General features: G+C 38.2%; 1 protein-coding gene across 1 annotated transcript in view; it reads right to left on the reverse strand.

The window, feature by feature from the left end:
• LOC150080206 (protogenin-like) overlaps positions 1-21,805 on the reverse strand; it is a 393,090-nt gene that overhangs the window by 251,832 nt on the left and 119,453 nt on the right. Inside the window, exon 7 of the mRNA XM_090380644.1 lies at positions 12,297-12,537. Coding sequence (XP_090236770.1) covers positions 12,297-12,537 — 241 coding nt within the window. The remainder of the gene's footprint in view (positions 1-12,296; positions 12,538-21,805) is intronic.

A 21,805-nucleotide genomic window follows, 5' to 3' on the forward strand; every position in this document is an offset into this window, starting at 1 on the left:
GCCATTTGACCCCAAACACACTTTACACTTGACTAACCCGGGATTCCACCAGTAGTGTAGTTTATGAGATTAAGTGCCCGGATTGTGGGGATTGTTATATGGGGGAGCCAGGGCGACATCTAAAAGACCGTCTGGGGGAACATTTGACTGCCATCATGACTGCGAACTATACTAGGTCTGCTGTGGCGGAACGTTTTTGAGAGAAGCAGCATCGGATCTGCCCTGAGGATGCAGTCATTACTGACCGTGGGCATGGGTTCTGGGAATGCAAGTGGCTCGAGAGCTTGTGAATTGGTTCATCCAGTCATACTATTAACAAGAACAGGGGTGTGCGATTACACCCCCTTTTTGAGGTGATTGTCCTCAGACGAGATGATTGGTTACTTAAGGATGTGTCATTGTAGAAACAGTACACTGTTGAGAAAGGAGACAGCTGTCTCCGAAAGCTTCGGATTTCCGGTATTTTAACTTATTTTAACATTGTTGGTTTTTAGTTGTTTTAACCGATTTTATTTCTTTTAGTACTTATTGTAATAGTCCAGTTTACTGTATCATCTTACTTTATTTTATTTTTATTAAATATTTAATTACTTGGCTGGTGTTTGAGTATTAATTTTCTTGAATATGGAATTTCCCAGCCCCATAGGCCTATTTGAGGATCCTTCCAACTACACAGGCAATTACAAACAAACCAATACTCATTGTTGGATATCAAAAGGTATAATCTTAAAAAGGCAAACTGGCAGATTTCGCAGAACATACAGCAGCTGAGCTTCAAAAACGGGAAAATGAGTGGTCTAGATCAGGCAACTGTAGCCCGGACGAGCAAGTACTAACTATGATAAAAATTTTAACAAAAATAGCAACCCTGTCTATCCCGTGGAAAAAACCGAGGAAGCAGGCAGTTCCCTGGCGGTGCCCCGAACTGACTATACTCGGGAGAAGGGTACACCAGGCGAGGAGACATTTTCAAAGAGCCAGAACATCTTGGCCACAAAATGAAGTGGATGTACTGAAAGATTCTTATAGAACTCTCAGGAATCAGTTCACAGCCCTCATAAGAGATAAGAAAAAGGAATGCTGAAGGCACTTGGTGGGAACTACTGGAAACAATAATCCTTGGGGAGTTGTCTACAGAATAGTGACCAACAAGCTGCCAAAAGGAGATGTCTTAGAAACTTCTGTCAAACCAGATGGAACTCCAACCCTGTGTTGGGTGGATTCTGTAAATAACATCCTAGACAGTATCATTCAGACTGAAACTGGGAATCATTCCCCCCACCCAGCTAGACATTATAAAAGAAAACACTGAACATGGCAATGCCAATATTGAACCTCTGTTTACTATACAAGCCTTAGAAATAGCACTATCTAAAACCAAAAACAATAAATGCCCAGGTTTTGATCTCTTATTTAGAGGTTGAGATTATCAAAAAAATTAGTGGAAATAGCACCAGACAAATTAATAGCACTATATAATAACTGTATGTCAGAAGGTATATTCCCAAAAATATGGAAAAAAGCAGTGTTAAGATTAATTCTCAAAAACCCTGAAAAACTCCCTACTGATCCCAAATCATATAGACCAATAGCCCTACTCCCTGTACTAAGGAAAATATATGAAACATGGATAATATATAGCAGATTAGCTCAATATTACACAGAAGCAGGTTTACATTCAAACAATCAGTATGGTTTTAAGCAGGGCATTCAAGTTTGTCTTGAATGCCCTGCTTAAAACAAAAGCCCTGCTCAAAAGCAAGAAGTATTTAGGAAGATATTAAGGATAAGTACGGCGAACCCCAAGCCAAGTTCGTGGCAAGCAATGGGTGGTTTAATAGGTTCAAGTATCGTGCTGGTTTCCACGTTAAAATATGTGGTTAAGTCGCCAGTGCCGATTCTGCAGCTGCAGCTGCAAAGAAATTTTGTGATGTGTTGGAAAAATTATTGATGCAGATGGCTATTCAACACAGAAAATTTTTAACTTTGAAGAGACTGCTTTGTATTTGAAAAAAAAAAATGCCGGAACGAACATACATTGTCAAAGAGGAAAATACAAGGCCAGATTTCAAGGTGTCAATAGATTGGGCCACAATATTGCTTGGGGTTAATGCAGCAGGAGATTACAGATTAAAACCACTGCTTATGTACCATATTGGAAATCCTCATGCATTTAAGGGCATCAATAAAGCCACCCTACAAGTGCATTTCCGATCGAACCAGAGAGCATGGATAACAATATTTCTCTTTGGGTTGAAAAATATTGTAAAGACAACAATATTCCTTTTAAGATTTTGCTTCTATTAGATAATGCTCCTGGACATCCTACACACCTAGATGATTTCAATTCAAACGTGAGGTGAGAGTCCTATTTCGAATTTAAAAGCATACTATTTACACACAACATTTGCTCAGGCTTTGTCTGCAGTAGACGATGAGAAAAATTTTACGTTAAGAGACTTTTAGAAATCTTACAATATTTACTTAAACATTAATAAGGCCTGGGCGGAATTACTAAAAGTTGTTTAAATGGTGCATGGAAGAAAATATGCCTATGGCACGTAAAAGGTTTCTAAGGATTTGAAAAAGACGAATCATATGATGAGGCTACAGATAAGATTGCATAGGTTTCAGAGCTACTTCAGTTGGAGGTTCAGGCCAAAGACGTGGAGGGGTTAATAGAGGAAGAAAAGAAGGAATTACCTAATGAAGAATTTATTGACATGCACGCAGCAATAATGAAAGAAGAAAATGCTGACAAAGCTCAAGATGAACCACATGAGGAGCCGAGATGCTTCTATTTATTTATTGTTATTTGGTTTTTTTTAGGAGCATTAGCAACTAAGGCCATATTGCTCCGGGGATATGCGGTGGTTATTTCCTGACCTTTCCGCATCCTCCGTATTTGGTGGTCACGGACTCGAACCCCGATCTGATCAAGAAGCGTGTGCTACGCACTGCCGCTCCTGCCCACCTGGCTACGGAGGTGCCTCCGAGATGCATCATCGCCAGAGAGATGGCAATGGCTTTTCGTGAAATTGCATCGGCAATGGCGATGTTTGAGAAGATGGATCCTGACAGCGAACGATTCTTAAAAGTTAACAGAAGGGTGAATGATGTGCTTGCTTGCTACAAAGAAATCTACGATGAAAAGAAAAAAAAAAGCCACCATCCAGTCATCCATTAAAATGTTCTTTTGTAAGGTTGAGCAGCCAACCCCTTCTAAATCTCCACAGCGGCATACTTATCAGCTGAAGACATCGATTCAGGTAAAACTTACTGAAGTTATGCCGGCCTCCTCTCTTTTTTTGTAATTTTATAATTTTGAAATTTTTTTAAAATTGCATGCTTTTGTAATTTTTCCTGCGCATGAGATAAAAAATTGAATAAATACAATAAATAATTCTATTTACACGTTTGTTGAACATTTCCTTTTTGATTCAATCAATTCAGCGAGCACAGTTTTGAGTGCTTAACAAGCATGGGGAAAATTCCAACTTATGTAAAATCCAACTTACGCAGCATTCCGCAGAACCCTAACATTGAGGAAGTCTGGGAGTTCCTGTGTACACACACACACTGGATACTGGTTATTTGGGCTACTGGTTAATTGGGGTAGCCATTTATATGGGACAAATCTTAAAGAACAGAACCCAATCGAGAAAATAGCCAGGGCTTACTTTGCTTAATTGGGACAACATGCAGTTTAATCGGGGCAGGAAACCACAGCACTCGAGATTACCCTACGATTGTCTCCGATCACACCACATAGTTCGGTCAGATTTCTGGAGGGCACAACCATAAAAAATAAAAACAATTAGCAGTCCTCTGTTTATTGAGCTTTTCTGTTAGTGCAATCTATTATAAACAGATAGTAAACTTGATCTTATTGAATTTGCAACAATACCGACAGCTGTAATTCTGAGGGTTAAGGTGAATGGGAATGAGTGGAAGAGCAAATGTAATTGGCTGAAAGAATACAAAGTTAATAACAACTCACACCACTTTATATATACTAACAAACATTTGGTAACAACACAAACACTGCATTCTCTCCTGGCCTGGAAAAAACTTGCAGATAAGCCTGCACTACAACTGAGGTGCCTAGAGAGTGCAGTGCAGAAAGCATGAGCCGGACAAATGAAATGAAAGCCAGAAGTAAGTGTGTGAGTAAAAGAACACAAACCATAAACATTTACAGTTAAGTACACACTAATTCTAGTTTTAATCTTTTATATCCTTTCTTATTTAGCTTAATTATTGCATTAGTATTTTTAGTATTTCACTAATTAGTAAAGAGCATTAGTGAGTAATTACATTACACCATTGCATCTCCCCCCCACTGGTGTGTGAGAAAGATGAATGAGTGAGTGAAAAAAACACACACACACACACACACACACACACACACACACACACACACACACACACACACACACACACACACACACACACACACACACACACAGGATTCCGGTTATTTGGGCCACCGGTTAATCGGGGGAGCCATTTATTTGGAGCAAATCATAACAAAGAACCCAATCGAGAAAATAGACAGGGTTTACATGCCTTTTAATCAGGGCAGGAGACCGCAGCACTGGAGATTACCCTACGATTGTCTCTCTTAGGATTACTCTACAATAAAAACAGTTAGCAGTCACCTGTTTATTGAGCTTTTGAACAGATTAGTGCAATCTATCATAAACAGAGGGTAAACTCAATCTTATTGAATTTGCGATAATACCGACAGCTGGAATTCTGAGGGTTATTACGGTGAAATGTGTTTACACTTCCATGGAATCTTCAAGCATATAAAAAAATTAATTTTCAAAAATCTTCTCTTCATTCCTATTTTTAAAGCTTCGTAACTTGTTACTCCGTTCTCACTTGTGCATATCGTGTTACTTGCAATTTGTGTGTGCCGTGTTCTTTGTTATTGATTGCTTATTTTTTTACCGTTTTAAATTTTAACCCCCACCCACAAATGTCAGTGAACAGAAATGTCAACTAGTTAGTATGTACATATTCCAGTATGAATTAATTATTCCGATTATCATGTATATTCTTCCGATTTTCATGTATCATTTAATTTTTTAATTGGTAAGGTAATAAAGGGTAAATTTGTGTTTAATATATCTTTACTTTTATAGCCTGTGGATAACATTCCTCCTATTTTCGCTAATTAGAATCACTGTTTAATAGAATTAAAATTCAATTCACAAACGTGATCACAATGACCGGCACTGACTACACATCGTACAGTGAACGGTACTTTACTATGGTGATGCCACTGTAACATGATTTGATTGTACAGTGAACCAATTTTAAAGCGAGGGTCCTTTGTATTTTTAACTGTGTACGTGAAACTTCGGATAATTGGGGCAGCTTTTTAATCGTGCCAAAATAAACTAGTCCCGATGTGTCCCAATTAACTGGAGTCGACTGTATATATAAAGTTATGTAGAAAAATATCTTTTATTATTATTATCATTAGCCATATAGTGCAAGGAAGCCTGAGGCTTATGCTGCACCAGCCTAAAAAAAAAAAAAAAAAAAAAAATTCTGAATTACCCTGAGAGAGAGAGAGAGAGAGGGAGAGTCAAAAGTAAAAGGGAATCATTAAGAAAGAGAAGAATGATGATATCCAGCTCAGGACCCTGGGTGTGCCAAGCCATTATAGATATATGGATACATTGAATGGAACATTAACTAGGGCTAGCTCCACTCAATATAGGCACCTCCGTAGCCAGGTAGGCAGGAGCAGCAGTGCGTAGCACACGCCTCTTGATTAGACTGGGGTTCGAGCCCGTGTCCACCAAATATGGAAAATGCGGAAAGGTCAGGGAATGACCACCACATATCCCCGGAGCAATATGGCCTTAGCTGCTAATGCTCCTAAAAGCCAAATAATAACAATAACCACTCAATATGTCCCATCAATAATTAGCTGAGGCTATCTGTTTCTGTTTGCCATTTGTCAGTTTTTCTATGTTGAAATATACTGTGAATATATAATCAAATTGGCTTGATTACTTTAATTTACCTTAAATTTAGCAGAAAACTGGCAGAATAACTGCTAGCCTGACAGATAGCACTGAAAATTAATAATGGAAGTGAATAATGAATAATATATGAGTACCAACTATTTATTTATGTAGTGAAAAGGAAGGGTTATGCCTAAAATTAAGGCGAATATGAAGAGGAATAAGGATAGTAATAGACCTCAATCGCCTTAATTTTAGGCATAACCCTTCCTTTTCAAATAAATAGTTGGTGTACTTTCACTTTCATTATTATTAATTTTCACTGCTATCTGTCGGGCTAGCGGTTATTCTGCCACATTTCTGCTAAATTTAAGGTATATTAAAGTAATTGAGCCAATTTGATTATATATTCACAGTAAATTCTCAGTATATTTGAACATAGAAAAACTAGCAAATGGCAAACAGAAACAGATAGCCTCAGCTAATTATTGATGGGATATACTGAGTGGAGCTAGCCCTAGTTAACGTTCCATTCAAGGTATCCATATATCTATAATTAGCTAAATTATCATTTTAATTTTACTATTTCATTTCATTTTTATTTTATTTTATTATATTCTATGTGTTTATTTATGGGGTACAACAAAGAAGTCCAACTTAGGTTACCTAAATACTTGGCCTGGCCCTTTGAACTAATGAGTATAGTTTTCACCCCTAATACTTTTATGCTAAAGTGTGTGCAATGGTGGGTCCCAATTGGAACCCAACGGCTAAATGGTCAGAGAAATAACAAAACATAACACTATACAACAAACCACTCTCCACTTTTTAAATCTCTGGCCTCCATAGAGTTCTGTGTCACTTACAAAGAATACAGCACAGAGATGGGGGGAATCCCCAGTGCCGTCAGACAACCAACACACTTTACTTTACCTTGTTCGATGTTTGGATCTGCTGTCATTACCAATTCACAAACTTCATCTACTTTAGTAATCAATGCTGACAATTCATCAATTGTGAATTATTTCGTGGATGTAACATTTTCTTCTTCTTCATATAAGCATTGCTGCTCCATTTTCCCAAGTGTTTCATCAGCGAGGTCATCGGAATGAGAGTCAATGCATTGATGCACACTGTCACAATCCAAGGTTTCAAATGTAAGGTGAACTACCCAAGCTGCACAATGTTTTCAGAAACTGTTTTGATTTGATATTCGAAACTGGTACAATTAACATTGGTGCAAATCGGTAAAAGATTTTTCCAAAGAGCTCTCATGTTGTTCGCAGTTACTTCAAGCCAGGATTCACATATGTTTTCAATGACATTTCGGATATTGTGACGTTTCCAAAATTCACATAAAGATATGGCATTTTTTTCCTTTGTTACATTAATGACTTGTTCAAAGGTACGTCTTAAATAAAAAGCCTTAAATGTGGCAATGACGCCCTGATACAAAGAAGTTGCATTCGGTGGCAGAAAAATAACATTAACATTTCTGTTCAGGTCCATAAGGTAAGTAGGATGATGTGGCACATTGTCTAATAATAACAGAATTTTAAAGTCCATGTCACTGTCGTTCAGCATTTAACTGCAGGGCAAAAATTATTTTCAAACCAATTTTCAAACAGCTGTTTCGTTATCCAGGCTTTCCTATTTGACCGCCATTAGGCAGCAAAGGAAGTAAGCAAACCCTTAGCCATAATTATGAGAGCTTCCTTGGACTCAGGGGAGGTACCCATAGACTGGAAATGTGCAAATGTGACCCCAATATACAAAGGAGGATCAAAGGCTGACACAAGTAATTATAGACCTGTGAGCTTAACTTCTGTTCCAGGAAAATTAATGGAGGCACTGGTTAAAGAAGCACTGCAGGATCATTTAGACAAGACTTCAGTTATAGCTCAGACACAGCATGGTTTTGTTAAGGGGAAGTCTTGCCTGACCAACTTGATTGGATATTATGATGCAGTCACAAAAGAACTGGATGCAGGGAATAACTTTGATATTATATACTTGGATCTTAGAAAGGCTTTTGATACTGTTGCACATGGAAGACTGCTACACAAATTGGAGCAGTGTGACATTGGAGGCAAATTGCTGCTATGGATAAAGGGGTGGTTGAGGGGGAGAAGACAGAGAGTGGTAATCAATGGACACTGCTCATCGTGGACTAATGTTATTAGTGGAGTCCCTCAGGGCTCAGTGTTGGGTCCATTATTGTTTTCTGTATTTATAAATGATATTGATGATGGTATATCAAGCTTAATGTCTAAGTTTGCAGATGATACAAAGGTTGGCAGGGTTGTCAAGGACACTACTGACACTATGCTGCTGCAACAGGATCTGGAAAGGTTGAGCAGATGGGCTGAGAGGTGGCAAATGAAGTTTAACATTGACAAATGTAAAGTACTACACATGGGAAACAGCAACCCCAGAGCAACGTATCAACTCTGTGGTACTACACTGACAGTGGTAGAGAATGAAAGGGACTTGGGGGTGGTTGTGCAGGCAAATATGAAGTTCTCTGAGCAGTGCAGACAGGCTGCAAGAGTAGCTCATGGAGTATTGTCAATGATATACAGGAATTTTTCCAGCAGGGATAAGGAGGTGATTATTCCATTGTATAAGGCAATGGTCAAGCCACACCTAGAGTACTGTATACAGGTCTGGAGGCCTCATTTCAAGAAGGATGTAGAGCTGCTGGAACGAGTACAGAGAAGGGCAACAAGATTAGTGAATGGAACAAAGGGGTGCTCTTATGAAGAAAGGCTTAAGTTTTGCAAATTACAGTGTCTGGAGACTAGGCACCAGCGAGGTGATCTGATAGAGGTGTATAAAGCCTTGAATGGTTTAAGCATGCTCAATCTCAATGCTGATGGGATTCTTCCTCTAGCTCAGAAAAATCACCTGAGAGGGCATAAATTCAAATTGAGGAAAGACAGATGTAGGATAGACATGAGGAAATTTGCCTTTAGCCAGCGGGTGGTTGGTTGGTGGAACAGACTTCCATCCCTTGTGGTGGAGGTTGATAGCCTAAATAAGTTTAAGGCTCAGCTGGACAGGTATTTGGAACGAACAGAGGGGTGAAGTGGAAGTGGGTTTTTTTTTTTTTTTTTTGGCTGATGCTGCATAAGCTTGCTTTCTTGCATCAAATGCCTCTACTAATGCTAAAAATGCTAATATAACAGGAAGAGTATTTTTTGAAAAGGTTTTTAGAGCCCTTGGATTTTCAGATTTATATACCAGCATAGGCTTTAATTTAAAGTCACCTGATGCATTTCCGCCTAGTAAAAGGGTTAATTGATCTTTAGCGGCTTTATATCCTGGTTGGGTTGATTCGTTTTCTGCCAAATAAGTGTGTGATGACACCTTCTTCCAAAATAATCCCGTTTCGTCCACATTGAAAATTTGTTCATCCTTGTAACCATTATCTTCAATCAGTTTTTTAAGATCACCACGATATCTTGCAGCTGCTTCGTTGTGAGCACTGGCACTCTCACCACTAAGTCGAACTTTGTGGAGCCCCATATGTTTTTTAAACCTGTAAAACCAGCCACTGCTTGCAAAAAAACTTTCCTCTTCCTTGCCATTTTCTTTTGTTGGTAGTGAATAGAGACTGCTTGCTTTAGCTTGAATTGTCATCTGACTTAATGGATTTCTTTTCTGGTTACAGTCTTCAATCCATAACATTAACAGACGTTCCATATTATCCATTTCAGAGCTACGATTTTTAACACTCATTTTGACATATAAAATGCTGTTGCCATTCCATGTTCTTTTATTTTATCTTTATTCTTTAGAAGCATTTGTACTGATGATTCATTCATATTTTTTTCCTGTGCTATCTTAACATATGATGCACCATTTTCATATTGTTTTATAATTTCTAGTGTCAACCATTTAAAAGAACACTCAGTGCCATTACACTTCTTCTTTCCACCCATATTTGCATATAAAGGTGTAACGTTTTTTTTAAAAATAATCTTTAATAAAAATACACAATGAAAAATATTTGCACAGCTTACACACAGTCAATGACCTCACTGCTTGGAATCTAGAGTGATTACTAATGTATCAATGCTAGAAGAGTCTGTACATAATGGGAGTTGCGACAACAGTCAGCGTGGCCTTGAATCCATAATGCACTGGCCTACGTACTGGCATTACAATACATACATACATACATATCAAATGTATTGGTGTGTAACAAGTTAATTTTTTTTCAATTTTTTGAATTTGTAAACTGTGCTATAGCGAAACCCATGCTGTTCAAAACTGCGCTATGTGAGGTAAATCCTGTGTGTGTGTGTGTGTGTGTGTGTGTGTGTGTGTGTAAAAAAGATAAAACAGTCAAGTATTTGAAACAAGTTAAAATTACCATACCAGAAGTTGTATTAAATTATTATGTCATGTTGTACTAACCTTAAGTGCAGTGTGACAAGGCAATGATCAGGGGTAGAAGTCTCCTTTAAAATTTGTGAAGTAGTAATCACCATTAACAATACCACTTACAAAATGTACTCTGCCTGCTCCTTTGCTCATGATGCCTAACGAGAAAAGGAGTAGGCAGAACAGAAACTACTCTGATCGAATCTGGCCCAATGGAAACCTTACTGTTGACTGAATAGAGCCAGGGTGATAAGCTTCATTATATCTACACCAAATGTAGCATTTGCTCTCTGATCTAGGGAAGTTGAATTTTGATTCAGAGAATATTAGAGATTCCCAACGTTCAACTATCTAATTAGCATGGTCTTTAGCCATTAGTCATTTTTTCCCTCATGCATTTTGTCAATAAGGGCTTGTTAAGAGGTCGATATGCTTTCAGACCACTCATCACAAGTCTTTGTCAGGTAGTTCTATCCCCTGGATTTACTCAGTATGTTCCTTCCAAACAGATTTTAGATCTAGTTTTTTTTTTTTTTTTTTTTGGTAGTTGTTGGTGCATCGGCTTCTGTGGCCATAATGCACCTCCCAAGGTTTTTGAAGTACTTTGATCCAAGCCCGACGAGGGATTCGAACCCGTGACCTTTGGGTTGCCAGGCAGGCATTTTACCCACCTAGCTAGCCCGGTCGGCTTTAGATCTAGTAACTCACAATAATCACTGAGGCATAGATGCTTCAAAACTCTGTTCTGTTCTGCAGAACTTTTCTCAAAGTTCTGCCAAAAGATTTTTTCTTTTGACATCTCAGGTTTCATGTTTCTTTTTAAGTAATCTTGACACAGTAGAGGTTACAGCCAAATTTTGCAGCTATGTATTGACTAGAAAAGCTCTCCCTCTCAAGAGCAATAATTACTAACTTCTTCCTGGAAGGTAAGAAGCATATGCCATACCACTGCTGAATAAGTGAAGACAAATGGCAGTAAGCTTTTTATAAAAAACATGCAATGCCATTCACTATTGCAGAATGATGCAATATCACAATATGATGCAGGGGTAAGTGGCAAGTGAGGCACTTGCCACAGGCACCACCTAAAATAGACGCTGCTAGATGCACTACTACATATATATGTGTAGTAAGATATGATATGATTTAGACACCATTACAAGGTTTTGCTTCAAGTGCCACAAATGCTAGCGCAGGCCGTGATATGATGTAATAATGTCTCGAGAGAACATAATTTTACCTACAGAAGGGCCACCTCCATAGCCAGGTGGGATGGAGCAGCAGTGCGTAGCACACGCTTCTTGATTAGACCGGGGTTCGAGCCCATCACCACCAAATACAGAGGATGCGAAAAGGTCAGGGAATGACTACCGCATATCCCGGAGCAATATGGCCTTAGTTGCTAATGCTCCTAAAAACCAAATAACTAACAAACAAACAACAACAAACAAACCTACAGAAGGAGTTAAGGAAATAGTAGACTTTTTAAGAGGCTGATGCAATTTACATGGCTGCCACAGTATAAGCAGTTAAGTGAATTTAAAAAAAATAAATAAGTACTGGCTGAGCAAAAGTTCTTTTATAGCAGCTCGTATGAAGGATTTCATACCAGTAAAGCAAGACATAAATAATTTTCTTTGCTAAAAATATCTTTTTTTATTATTATTATTTAAAAATTATATACATTCCAGCATTTATTTTCTGTCTTGGGGACACTTGTCCTTTCATTGACAGACTCTTGCCAGGGTTTAAACATACAGAGTTTGAGTGATAAGTCAAGTGGTGTCTGGAAGAAAACCTTACAATTCATTACCACTTGTTTTGCTTAATTTTAACAAAAACATGAAATTTGATAACATTCTAGATTTGCCATTTCTGATAAAACTGTCTGTGCACATATGCATGCCTAAAATTCTTACTTACTTGAGGTATTCACTAGAAGTCTTGCTGCAACACTGCGAGTTCCAGCTGAATTTGAAGCAACGCACTGATAAATACCAGAATCTGATGTCACAGTCTGGGAGATAACCAGTATATTCCCAGTTTTGAGTTTGATACGACCATTGATATATAATGGCACACCATCCTTAAGCCACTGAATAGAAGGAGTAGGTATGCCATCAACTGTACATTCAAAACGAGCCGTCTGGACAGTTGGCTTCACCTGGCTTTCAGGATACTTTAAAAAATCAGGAGGGACTGTGGGGATGAGGGGGGGGGGAGAGAGAGAGAGAGAGAAAGAAAGAAAAAAAAAAAATATATATATATATATATATACACACACACACAAGATAAAGTTCATTATAAAACCAAGAAAACAAACAAAAAAAAAAAAAATATATATATATATATATATACAGGGTGATTCACTACCAGTGCGACAAACTTGCAGGAGGTGTAGGGGGCACAAAGACGAATCGGAATCACATAGCATTGCAGGGTCCGAAATGCCTTCGTCATGCAGTAGAGTATCTTGAACAGGAGGTCGTGTGAACGGCAATCCCGCTGGAAGTCAGCATTTGCGAACCGGTTCCCGAGGCAGTAGGATGGACAAGTATTCAAACGTTGAACTGGCCGACATGCACCTCGCGTATGGAGCTGTGGACTGTAACGGGCAAGCCGCTCTGCACCTGTACCAGGAACGTTTCCCGCAAAGGCGTGCTCATCATACGATTTTTCGCACGTGTACACAGAAGGTTACATGAGACTGGTTGTTTCAAGAGAGGTACTATGAATCGAGAGCGAACAACGAGGACGCCAGACAACGAGGAGAATGTCCTACGTCTTGCAGAAGGCAATCCGAGTACGAGTACTCGAGCAATAGGCCAACGATTGGGTATTTCCCAATCCACTGTATGGAGGATACTGTCAACAAACCAAATGAGTTCATACCATCTGCCACGCGTCCAATCACTGGAGCCTGCAGATTATCCACTCCGGAGGACTTTTGCTACTTGGTTTCTTCAACTGAAACGGTTCGCAAATGCTGACTTCCAGCGGGATCGCTGTTCACGCGACCTCCCATTCAACGTCCTCTACCGCATGACGAAGGCATTTCGAACCCTGCAATGCAACGTGTTTCCAATTCATCTTTGTGCCCCCTACACCTCCTGCAAGTTTGTCGCACTGGTAGTGAATCACCCAGTATATATATATATTATCAGAACTAGAGTAAAATCCATCACATAGCATGATGATTAGATCAGAAAGCTAGATTTTTTTATCAACTCACTACTAAGAAAGAAGTTCATAATTAGTTGATTGCATTTCATATCAAAAGACAAAAACTTTTCTATAAGTTATTCTTTGTTATTTGATATAACTGAAAATATATTCCTACTGTACCAAAATATTCTTTAAGAAAACCTGAAAACATCAGTTTTCAAAAAAAGTTTTTTGCTCATTACTGTGGGTCAAGAACTGCCATTCCGTTTAATTTAGTAAAATTTTTTTAAAAATTTCAATTTTTTAGGGATGCAATAAAAGGTTGAAGGTTGTTCTAAAAAAAAGCAAGCACAATGTTAAGTGCAAGGTTTCAACTTACATGAAAACCATTGCTTCATAAACACTGTGTATATAAAAAAAAGTAAAAATGGTGGCAGGTGTTCACCAGCACTCTCTAGGGATAGTTGCATAGAAAGTCCTAAAACAAGAGTTTACTACAGGTGTATTTTTTAATAAAAGGGAAAAATGAAAAATTCTGGGAGATTTGAGTAATCACCACATATGATATAGTAGCAGTAGTGGCATGTGAGGCAAGAAAGCTGGAAATATGAGCTTATGAAGCATCAGCCCCCCCCCCCCCAAAAAAAAAAAAAAAAACCACACCATTCCCTCTAAATTCCTGTCCAGTTCCTCCTTAAATTTATTTAACCTATCAACTTCCACAATGACAGATGGAAGTTTGTTACAGCAATTAATCACCCGCTGCCTAAATGAAAATTTCCGCACATCTATTCAACATCCGTCTTTTTTTCAATTTATGCTCCCTTATGTTCGTAATCTGAACAAGTGGAAGGATCCCATCAGAATTCAGGGTGCTCAACCCATTCAAGGCCTAACATATATGGCATAACAAAGTTTTTATTTGGAACCCGTTATTAAGAACACCTTAATGCCCCCCACACAAACACTTGATAATAGATTCCAAAGATGGATTTGGAACATCTACATTAGTGCAATATTATTTAATATATACTAAGGCTCTTAAGAGTGGAGTAGGTGGCAACTGAAGTTTAATATTGACAAATGTAAAGTACTGCATACGGGTAGCAATAACCCCAGAGTAACGGATCAACTGGGTGGTACTACACTCAAGCTAGTGAAGAATGAAAAGGACCTGGGGGTAATTGTGCAGTCAGATATGAAGTTTTCTGAGCAATGCATGCAAAAAGGCTACAAGAGTAGCTCATGGTGTTTTGTCAATGATATACAGGAATTTTAGAGAAGGGCAACGAGATTGGTGAGTGGAACAAAGGTCTTTTCTTGGTAATAAGAAAAAAACTTAAGCTTTTCTTGGTAACAAGAAAAGCTTAAGTCCTGCAAACTGCAGCTTCTGAAAACTAGACACCTGCGAGGTGACCTAATTGAGGTGTATAAGCCCTTGAATGGATTGAGCAAGCTCAATACTAATGGGATTCTTCCTCCTGCTCAGATTACTCACCCGAGGGGCCATAAAGTCAAATTGAGGAAAGACAATTGTAGAATAGATGAGAGGAAAATTTGCCTTTAGCCAGTGGGTGGTTGATGGTGGGAATAACTTCCATCTGTTGTAGTGGAGGTAAGTAACTTAAATAAACAAGTTCAAGGTTTAGACAAACATTTGGGGTGAATGGATGGGTGAAACGGGAAGGGGCTTTATTTTACTTTTATGGCAGATGTTATAAAAGCTTGCTTTCTAGCATCATATGCCTCTAACTAATGCTACCCCATGAGCTCTCCAGGGCAGAACTGATTGACAATTCTGCCCATTATAAGACATTCTGATTTAATAGAGTGGGCTGTTGAATCAGAATGTCTAATAATGGTTGATTTTAACTTCCCAGATACTGATTGGAACTTGTGGGTTGGTCACTCACACACTAGTAAGATTTTTGTGGATTTATTGGATGATTGTTTTCTGCAGCAGCATGTCCGAGAGGCAACCAGAGAGGGTAATACTCTTGATCTGGTTATCAGCAGTGACCATTCGTGTATTAAGAATTTGCAGATAAAGGAACCAGTAGGTGGCAGTGATCACAGTGTACTGATGTGGGATTTACTTAAAGATATAATTACCATCAGGGGTAAAGGAAAGGGTTTTTGCTTTCGAAAAGGTGAGTACAGTGGTCTCAGACAATTTTTAAATTCTGTACAGTGGGATCAACTAACGACGTTACCAACAGTAAATTCTAAGTGGGAAGCATTCAAGGAATTAATCATGGATGCTATTAAAAGTTTCATACCTATTAAGAAATTGTTCAAGGTTTATGCCTAAATGGTTATCATATGAACTAGTGAGACTCATGACAGAGAAGAAAAATGCATGGGATGCATATAAATTATCAAGCGACTCAGAAGCTTATGGCAGATATAAGCTAGTCTGTAATCAGGTCACAAAGGAGGTTAGGCAGGCGAAGACAGATTACGAGATCTTTGGAAAAAGATGATAAGAAAAACAGCAAGGATTTCTTTACTTATATAAATTCTAAAAGGAAGGGGATGAATCTGATTGGTCCACTGGATATCGATGGTTCGGCTGTTGATGATCCTGATCAGATAGCAAACAAACTGAATGAGTATTTTGCATCTACATTCACACATGAGGAGTTATTAAGATTTGAAAATGGCAGAAGGTTATCAAATTGTAGCAGGGTGCTTAATGATTTTGTAATAACTGAGAGCAAAGTGGAGGAGAAATTGTTGAAGTTAAACATAAGAAAGGCACCTGGGGGTGGGCGGGATCTATCCAGTTATATTAAAGGAGGCGGCAAAGCAACTAAGCAAACCCTTAGCCATAATTATGAGAGCATCCTTGGACTCAGGGGAGGTCGCCACGGACTGGAGATGTGCAAATGTATCCCCAATTCACAAAGGGGATACATTTGCACATAATGGAGTCACTGGTTAAAGATGCATTGCAGGATCATCTAGACAAGACTGCAGCAATAATTCAGACACAGCATGGGTTTGTTAAGGGAAAGTCTTGTCTGACATATCTGATAGGATATTATGATGTGGTTACAAAGGAACTGGATGCAAAAAATAATTTTGATATCACATATTTGGATTTTAGGAAAGCTTTTGACACTGTTGCGCATGGAAGACTATTGTACAAATTGGAGCAGAATGGTATTAAGGATAAGTTGCTACAATGGATAAAAGGATGGTTAAGTGGGAGGAGACTGAGGGTGGTAATTAATGGGTACTGATCTTTGTGGACTAATGTTATTAGCGGAGTTCCAAAGGGTTCGGTTTTGGGTCCACTGTTGTTTTGTATATTTATCAATGATATTGGTGAAGGTAAATCAGGCTTAGTGTCGAATTTGCAGATGATACAAAGGTTGGCAGGGTTGCTAATGACAGTAATGGCAGTGTGCTACTGCAACAGGATCTAGATAATTTGGGCAGATGGGCTAAGAAGTGACAACTGAATTTAACCTTGACAAATGCAAAGTACTGCGTATGGGTAGAAGTAACCCCAGAGAAACGTACCAACTGTGTGATACTACACTTAAGGTGGTACAAAATGAAAAATACTTGGGAGTAATTGTGCAGTCAGATATGAAGCTTTCTGAGCAATGCAGACAGGCTGCCAGGGCAGGTCATGGGGTTTTGTCAATGATTTGTCAATGGAGAAGATGATTGTCCTTCTGTATAAGGCAATGGTCAGGCCATGCCTTGAGTACTGCGTACAGGTCTGGAGGCCTCATTTTAGGAAGGATGTAGATTTGCTTGAGCATGTACAGAGAAGGGCAACAAGATTGGTGAGGGGAATGAAGAGATCCTCTTACCAAGGGAGGCTTAAGTTCTGCAAATTGCAGTGGCTGGAGACTAGGCACCTGCACGGTGATCTGAGTGAGGTGTATAAGGCCTTGAATGGGTTGAGCACGCTGAATTCTGATGGAATCCTTCGACTTGTCCAGATTATGAACCTAAGTGGGCATAAATTCAAATTAAGAAAAGACAGATGTAAATAGATGTGTGGAAATTTGCCTTTAGCCAGCAGGTGGTTAATTGCTGGAACAAACTTCCATCTGTGTTTGTGGAAGTTGATAGGTTAAATAAATTTAAGGAGGAATTGGACAGGCATTTGAAGGGAATGGTGTGATATATATATATATATATATTTTTTGGCTGACGCTGCATAAGCTCATACACTTGCTTTCTTGCATTGCATGCCACTACTACTACTACAAGGCTCTCATTATATATTCCCTCCTATACATCTATGCAGAATTGCAGACACCTTCAAATATAACCCTGACTCGCAACTGTTTTCAACATTGATCTATACTTGTTAAGTAAGTCCGCAAAGCTCTTACTCTTAATGTCATTAGTGCCAACATGTACAACAATACTACCTTTTGTTCCCTTAAAAGATGCTATCTGCTCTACAACATCATCAAATTTTACCCTGGCAAATATAAAAGGTAAAGTGCAGCCATTATCAACCCACTGCAGGATGGAAGCCTCCTCAACAATTCATGCTGATGGAAAATGGACCATAATCTGCCACGCTGGTCCAGTGCGGGTTGGCAGATCGACCGTATTCAGCAGTCAGGGGCTTGAACCCCAGTCTACTCAAAGAGCGTGTGCTATGCACTCCCGCTCCTGACCACTCGGCTACGGAGGCCCTGGTCCTATTTCACCTATCCTTTTTGCACAATATATTTCCCGTTTCCCTGACAATTGAATTGCCGACAATAACTAGCTCCTGTGGGACCAGTGCATTCCGCCTTGATAATTGCCAATGTATTGTCTGATGCACAAAAGTGAGCTGTGGCATTGAGTTGCATAGCTGAGAGCTTGATGGATCTCTCATTTTAATTGCTTCAAGGGTATCTACCCAAAATTCAAACTCTCATAGACATCCTTCAGAACGCTGAGTTGTCGCCTAATTTCTTGACACTCTGCACCTAGTACACACAAAGACATCCGTCTAGGCTAGATCAAGTCTGTCCAATAGTCCACAAACATTGCACAAGTTCCACATTTTTAGGCTGCTGTGTGTGTTTCCCCTTCAATTCTCCTCTGAACCACAGCTTTTCCACCACTGTGTGTCCATTGCTTTTTGCTCTAGTCTGGGGCATGATTTCCATTTAAATACAATTTAATTAATTACCAATGAAAATTTTAATAAGGTTAATAAATTTAATTGAAAATATTACATTAAGCTAATGCAGTGATACATATTACACTATCTAGTTTAACGTTATATGTTACGCTATTCCATATTGATCTAACATACTGCAACAATGGCGTCAAGCTTGAAATGGTACAAGCTTCTACGTATTATTATTATTATTTATTATATGGTGCAAGGAAGCCTGTGGCTTATGCTGCACCAGCCAAAATAAAAATTCCTGAGTTACCCAGAGAGAGAGAGAGAGAGAGAGAGAGAGAGAGAGAGAGAGAGAGAGACAGAGAGAGAGAGACAGAGAGAGAGAGAGAGAGAGAGAGAGAGACATAAGTAGAAGGAAATCACCAAGAAAGAGAAGAATGATAATATCAAGCTCGGGACCCTGGGTGTGCCAAGCCCATACTCACCAAATGTGAGCCCCTGGGGTAAGTAGTAACCTACAAAATCTCTAGCTAAATTCAAAATAAACTAAGAAGCATAACTAGCACTATAACAGTACTTACAGAATATGATTTAATTTAATATGGCCATTAGGTCAATAAAATAGCAAGAAATTTTCAAAAACTTATCGGATTCCTGGAGTTAATTTCTTTGAGCAACAAGTGGACACTCTTGTTTCCAAAGTCTTAGTCAATAATGTTTTCCTCAACAATGATGCAACAATTGATTAACTAATAATACTACATTTTACAGCAATACTATATGTTGGGAACATATAGTAGGTAGGAGTATTGCTTTTAAGCCTTGCTTGCCATAACAATTGTCTTTTGAAACCCTTGGATATGTTCAACATGTTGAACATGCGAGATATTGTTGTCTTTCCCTGCAATTTCAAATTTAGTTCATTAAGAATGCCGAAAATATCAGTTAAATATGCCAATTTTATTACCCAAATATCATCTTCAAAAATATTTGTCAAATGAGACTGCATTTCAACTAGTAAAACATGAATCTTATTACTGAGTTAATATACTGCATTTGGTTGGCTCCAATCTGAACAAAATATTTCAAAAAGTCAGCTATTCAGTGAGCTTTCTTTAATAAAATTAACAACTTTCAGGGTGTTTTTCAATACAGCCATGAGATCTGCCATCATTCCTTTGAATGCCAAAGCTTTGTAATATATAAAACAGTGATTCCAAAAAGCACTGTTATTAGTAGCTTCTAACAATTTTTTAATAACTGTGCTATGTTTTTTGGTCATGTTTGCTGTTCCATCACTTCTAATTCCTTTACAATTTTTCCAGATTACTTAATATTGACCAACAATGCACTTTTCCAATCCTGTAAACATATCTAATCCAGTTTTGTGTGATGTTAAATTTAAACAAACAACACAACAAAAATGAAATAAAATCCATAAAATCATCTTGCCACACATCTGACAAACTAAGAGTGTTGCACAACTTTCAATATCAGTGCTCTCATCAAGTGGATTGCAAAATCTATACTACGCTGTAACTGCATAATAAGCATTGCTTCTAAATGTTCTGCAATAGTACAGAGATTTGATGAGATATTGCATTATCACTAAGAGGTATAGTTTTTAATTTACCGGCTGATTTATCATCAAAAACTGTATGCACCATATCCATACATACTGTAAGAATAATTTTTTTTCAGCAGCTGTGTGAGGCATTCTCTCTTTTGCCACACGATATGCAACTAAATAGAACAATAATAGTGCTTTCTCATTATCAATTGTAAATATAATTAAGAAACCGTTCAGATAACTTTGTCTTTTTTCTTTCTTTGAAAATATTTGAGGGACTTATCAACAAGTTGAGCATGCTATGTTTCAAAGTGGCTTTTTAATTTTGAAGCTTTAGAGCTTTCACTTGCAAGAATAGCATTACGAAGAATACACTGGTGTCTGTCATTTTCATTGGGTTGTACACATTTGATAAAACCATTTTTTTTAAATAATCTTCATCATAAAGTCTTGCATTCACTTTTTTTTTTTTTTTTTTTTAGAATGCAACTCAAATGATATCAAAGTATGCTGATTACAGTCAATACATTTTCTCGATATTGTTACTATTTGCATTTCCAGATCCAGCAATTGAACTTGAACATGACTATTTTTCATTTCATCATTTTTTCCCCCTTCTGATAATAAAATTATCCATGTTAAGAACAATTTGTACTAGTTCGATTAAAATTTTATGATTGTAATGAACTCAAAAATTGTCTCACTCAATTTCCTTTCCAAAAAATGCAATGAAAGTGAAATGAAAGTTCATAACCGAAACTCTGTTGAAAGCATTGACATTTTCGCCAACAGGGGATAAAATTTTCCTGCAATTCCCTTCAAAACTAACTGCAAATTATGTTAATATAAAATTGAATTGTACAACATTAACTCTCCCGTTATAGTGATGATCAAAATGACCATCATATACCAGGAAAACAAATTGTTATTTGTTTTTTTTTAGGAGCATTAGCAACTAAGGCCATATTGCTTTGGGATATACGGTGTCCATTCCCTAAACTTTCCACATCCTCCGTATTTGGTGGTGACGGGCTCGAACCCCGGTCTAATCAAGAAGCGTGTGCTACCCACTGCTGCTCCTTCCCACCTGGCTACGGAGACGCCTCAGAAAACAAATTAGATGCCAGCGAGTAAAGGATCAAATTATCTGTTCCTAGCCAGTGCATGTATTCATCACATGCCCTCCACTTATTCTCTCTCTCACACACACACACACACACACACACACACACACACACACACACACACACACACACACACACCACTCATCGCAGTTGTCCATATTACTTGATGCAATGTGCACAGTTCTTGCTAAGGATGTGATGCATTCTGATATTTTCTATTATGTTTCATTTATAAAAAAAACAAAATGCTGGTCACAACCCACTAAATTGATTTCACGACCCAATAATGGGTTGCGACCTGCAGTTTGAAAAAACACTGTTCTAATCAACTTTGCCTAAATGCTAAAATACAACTTGGCAATAGGAACCACCATTGGGACCAGAAATTACTGGTCATTGCAGACAAACAATCATTATACAGAAAATGGCCCTCACAATTCACCTATAATTTGTAACCTAACTGTTTGAATGCTGG

This window comes from Mastigoproctus giganteus, chromosome 9 (genome assembly GCF_048544385.1).
Source record: "Mastigoproctus giganteus isolate SK-2022 chromosome 9, ASM4854438v1, whole genome shotgun sequence".
NCBI lineage: Eukaryota > Metazoa > Arthropoda > Arachnida > Uropygi > Thelyphonidae > Mastigoproctus > Mastigoproctus giganteus.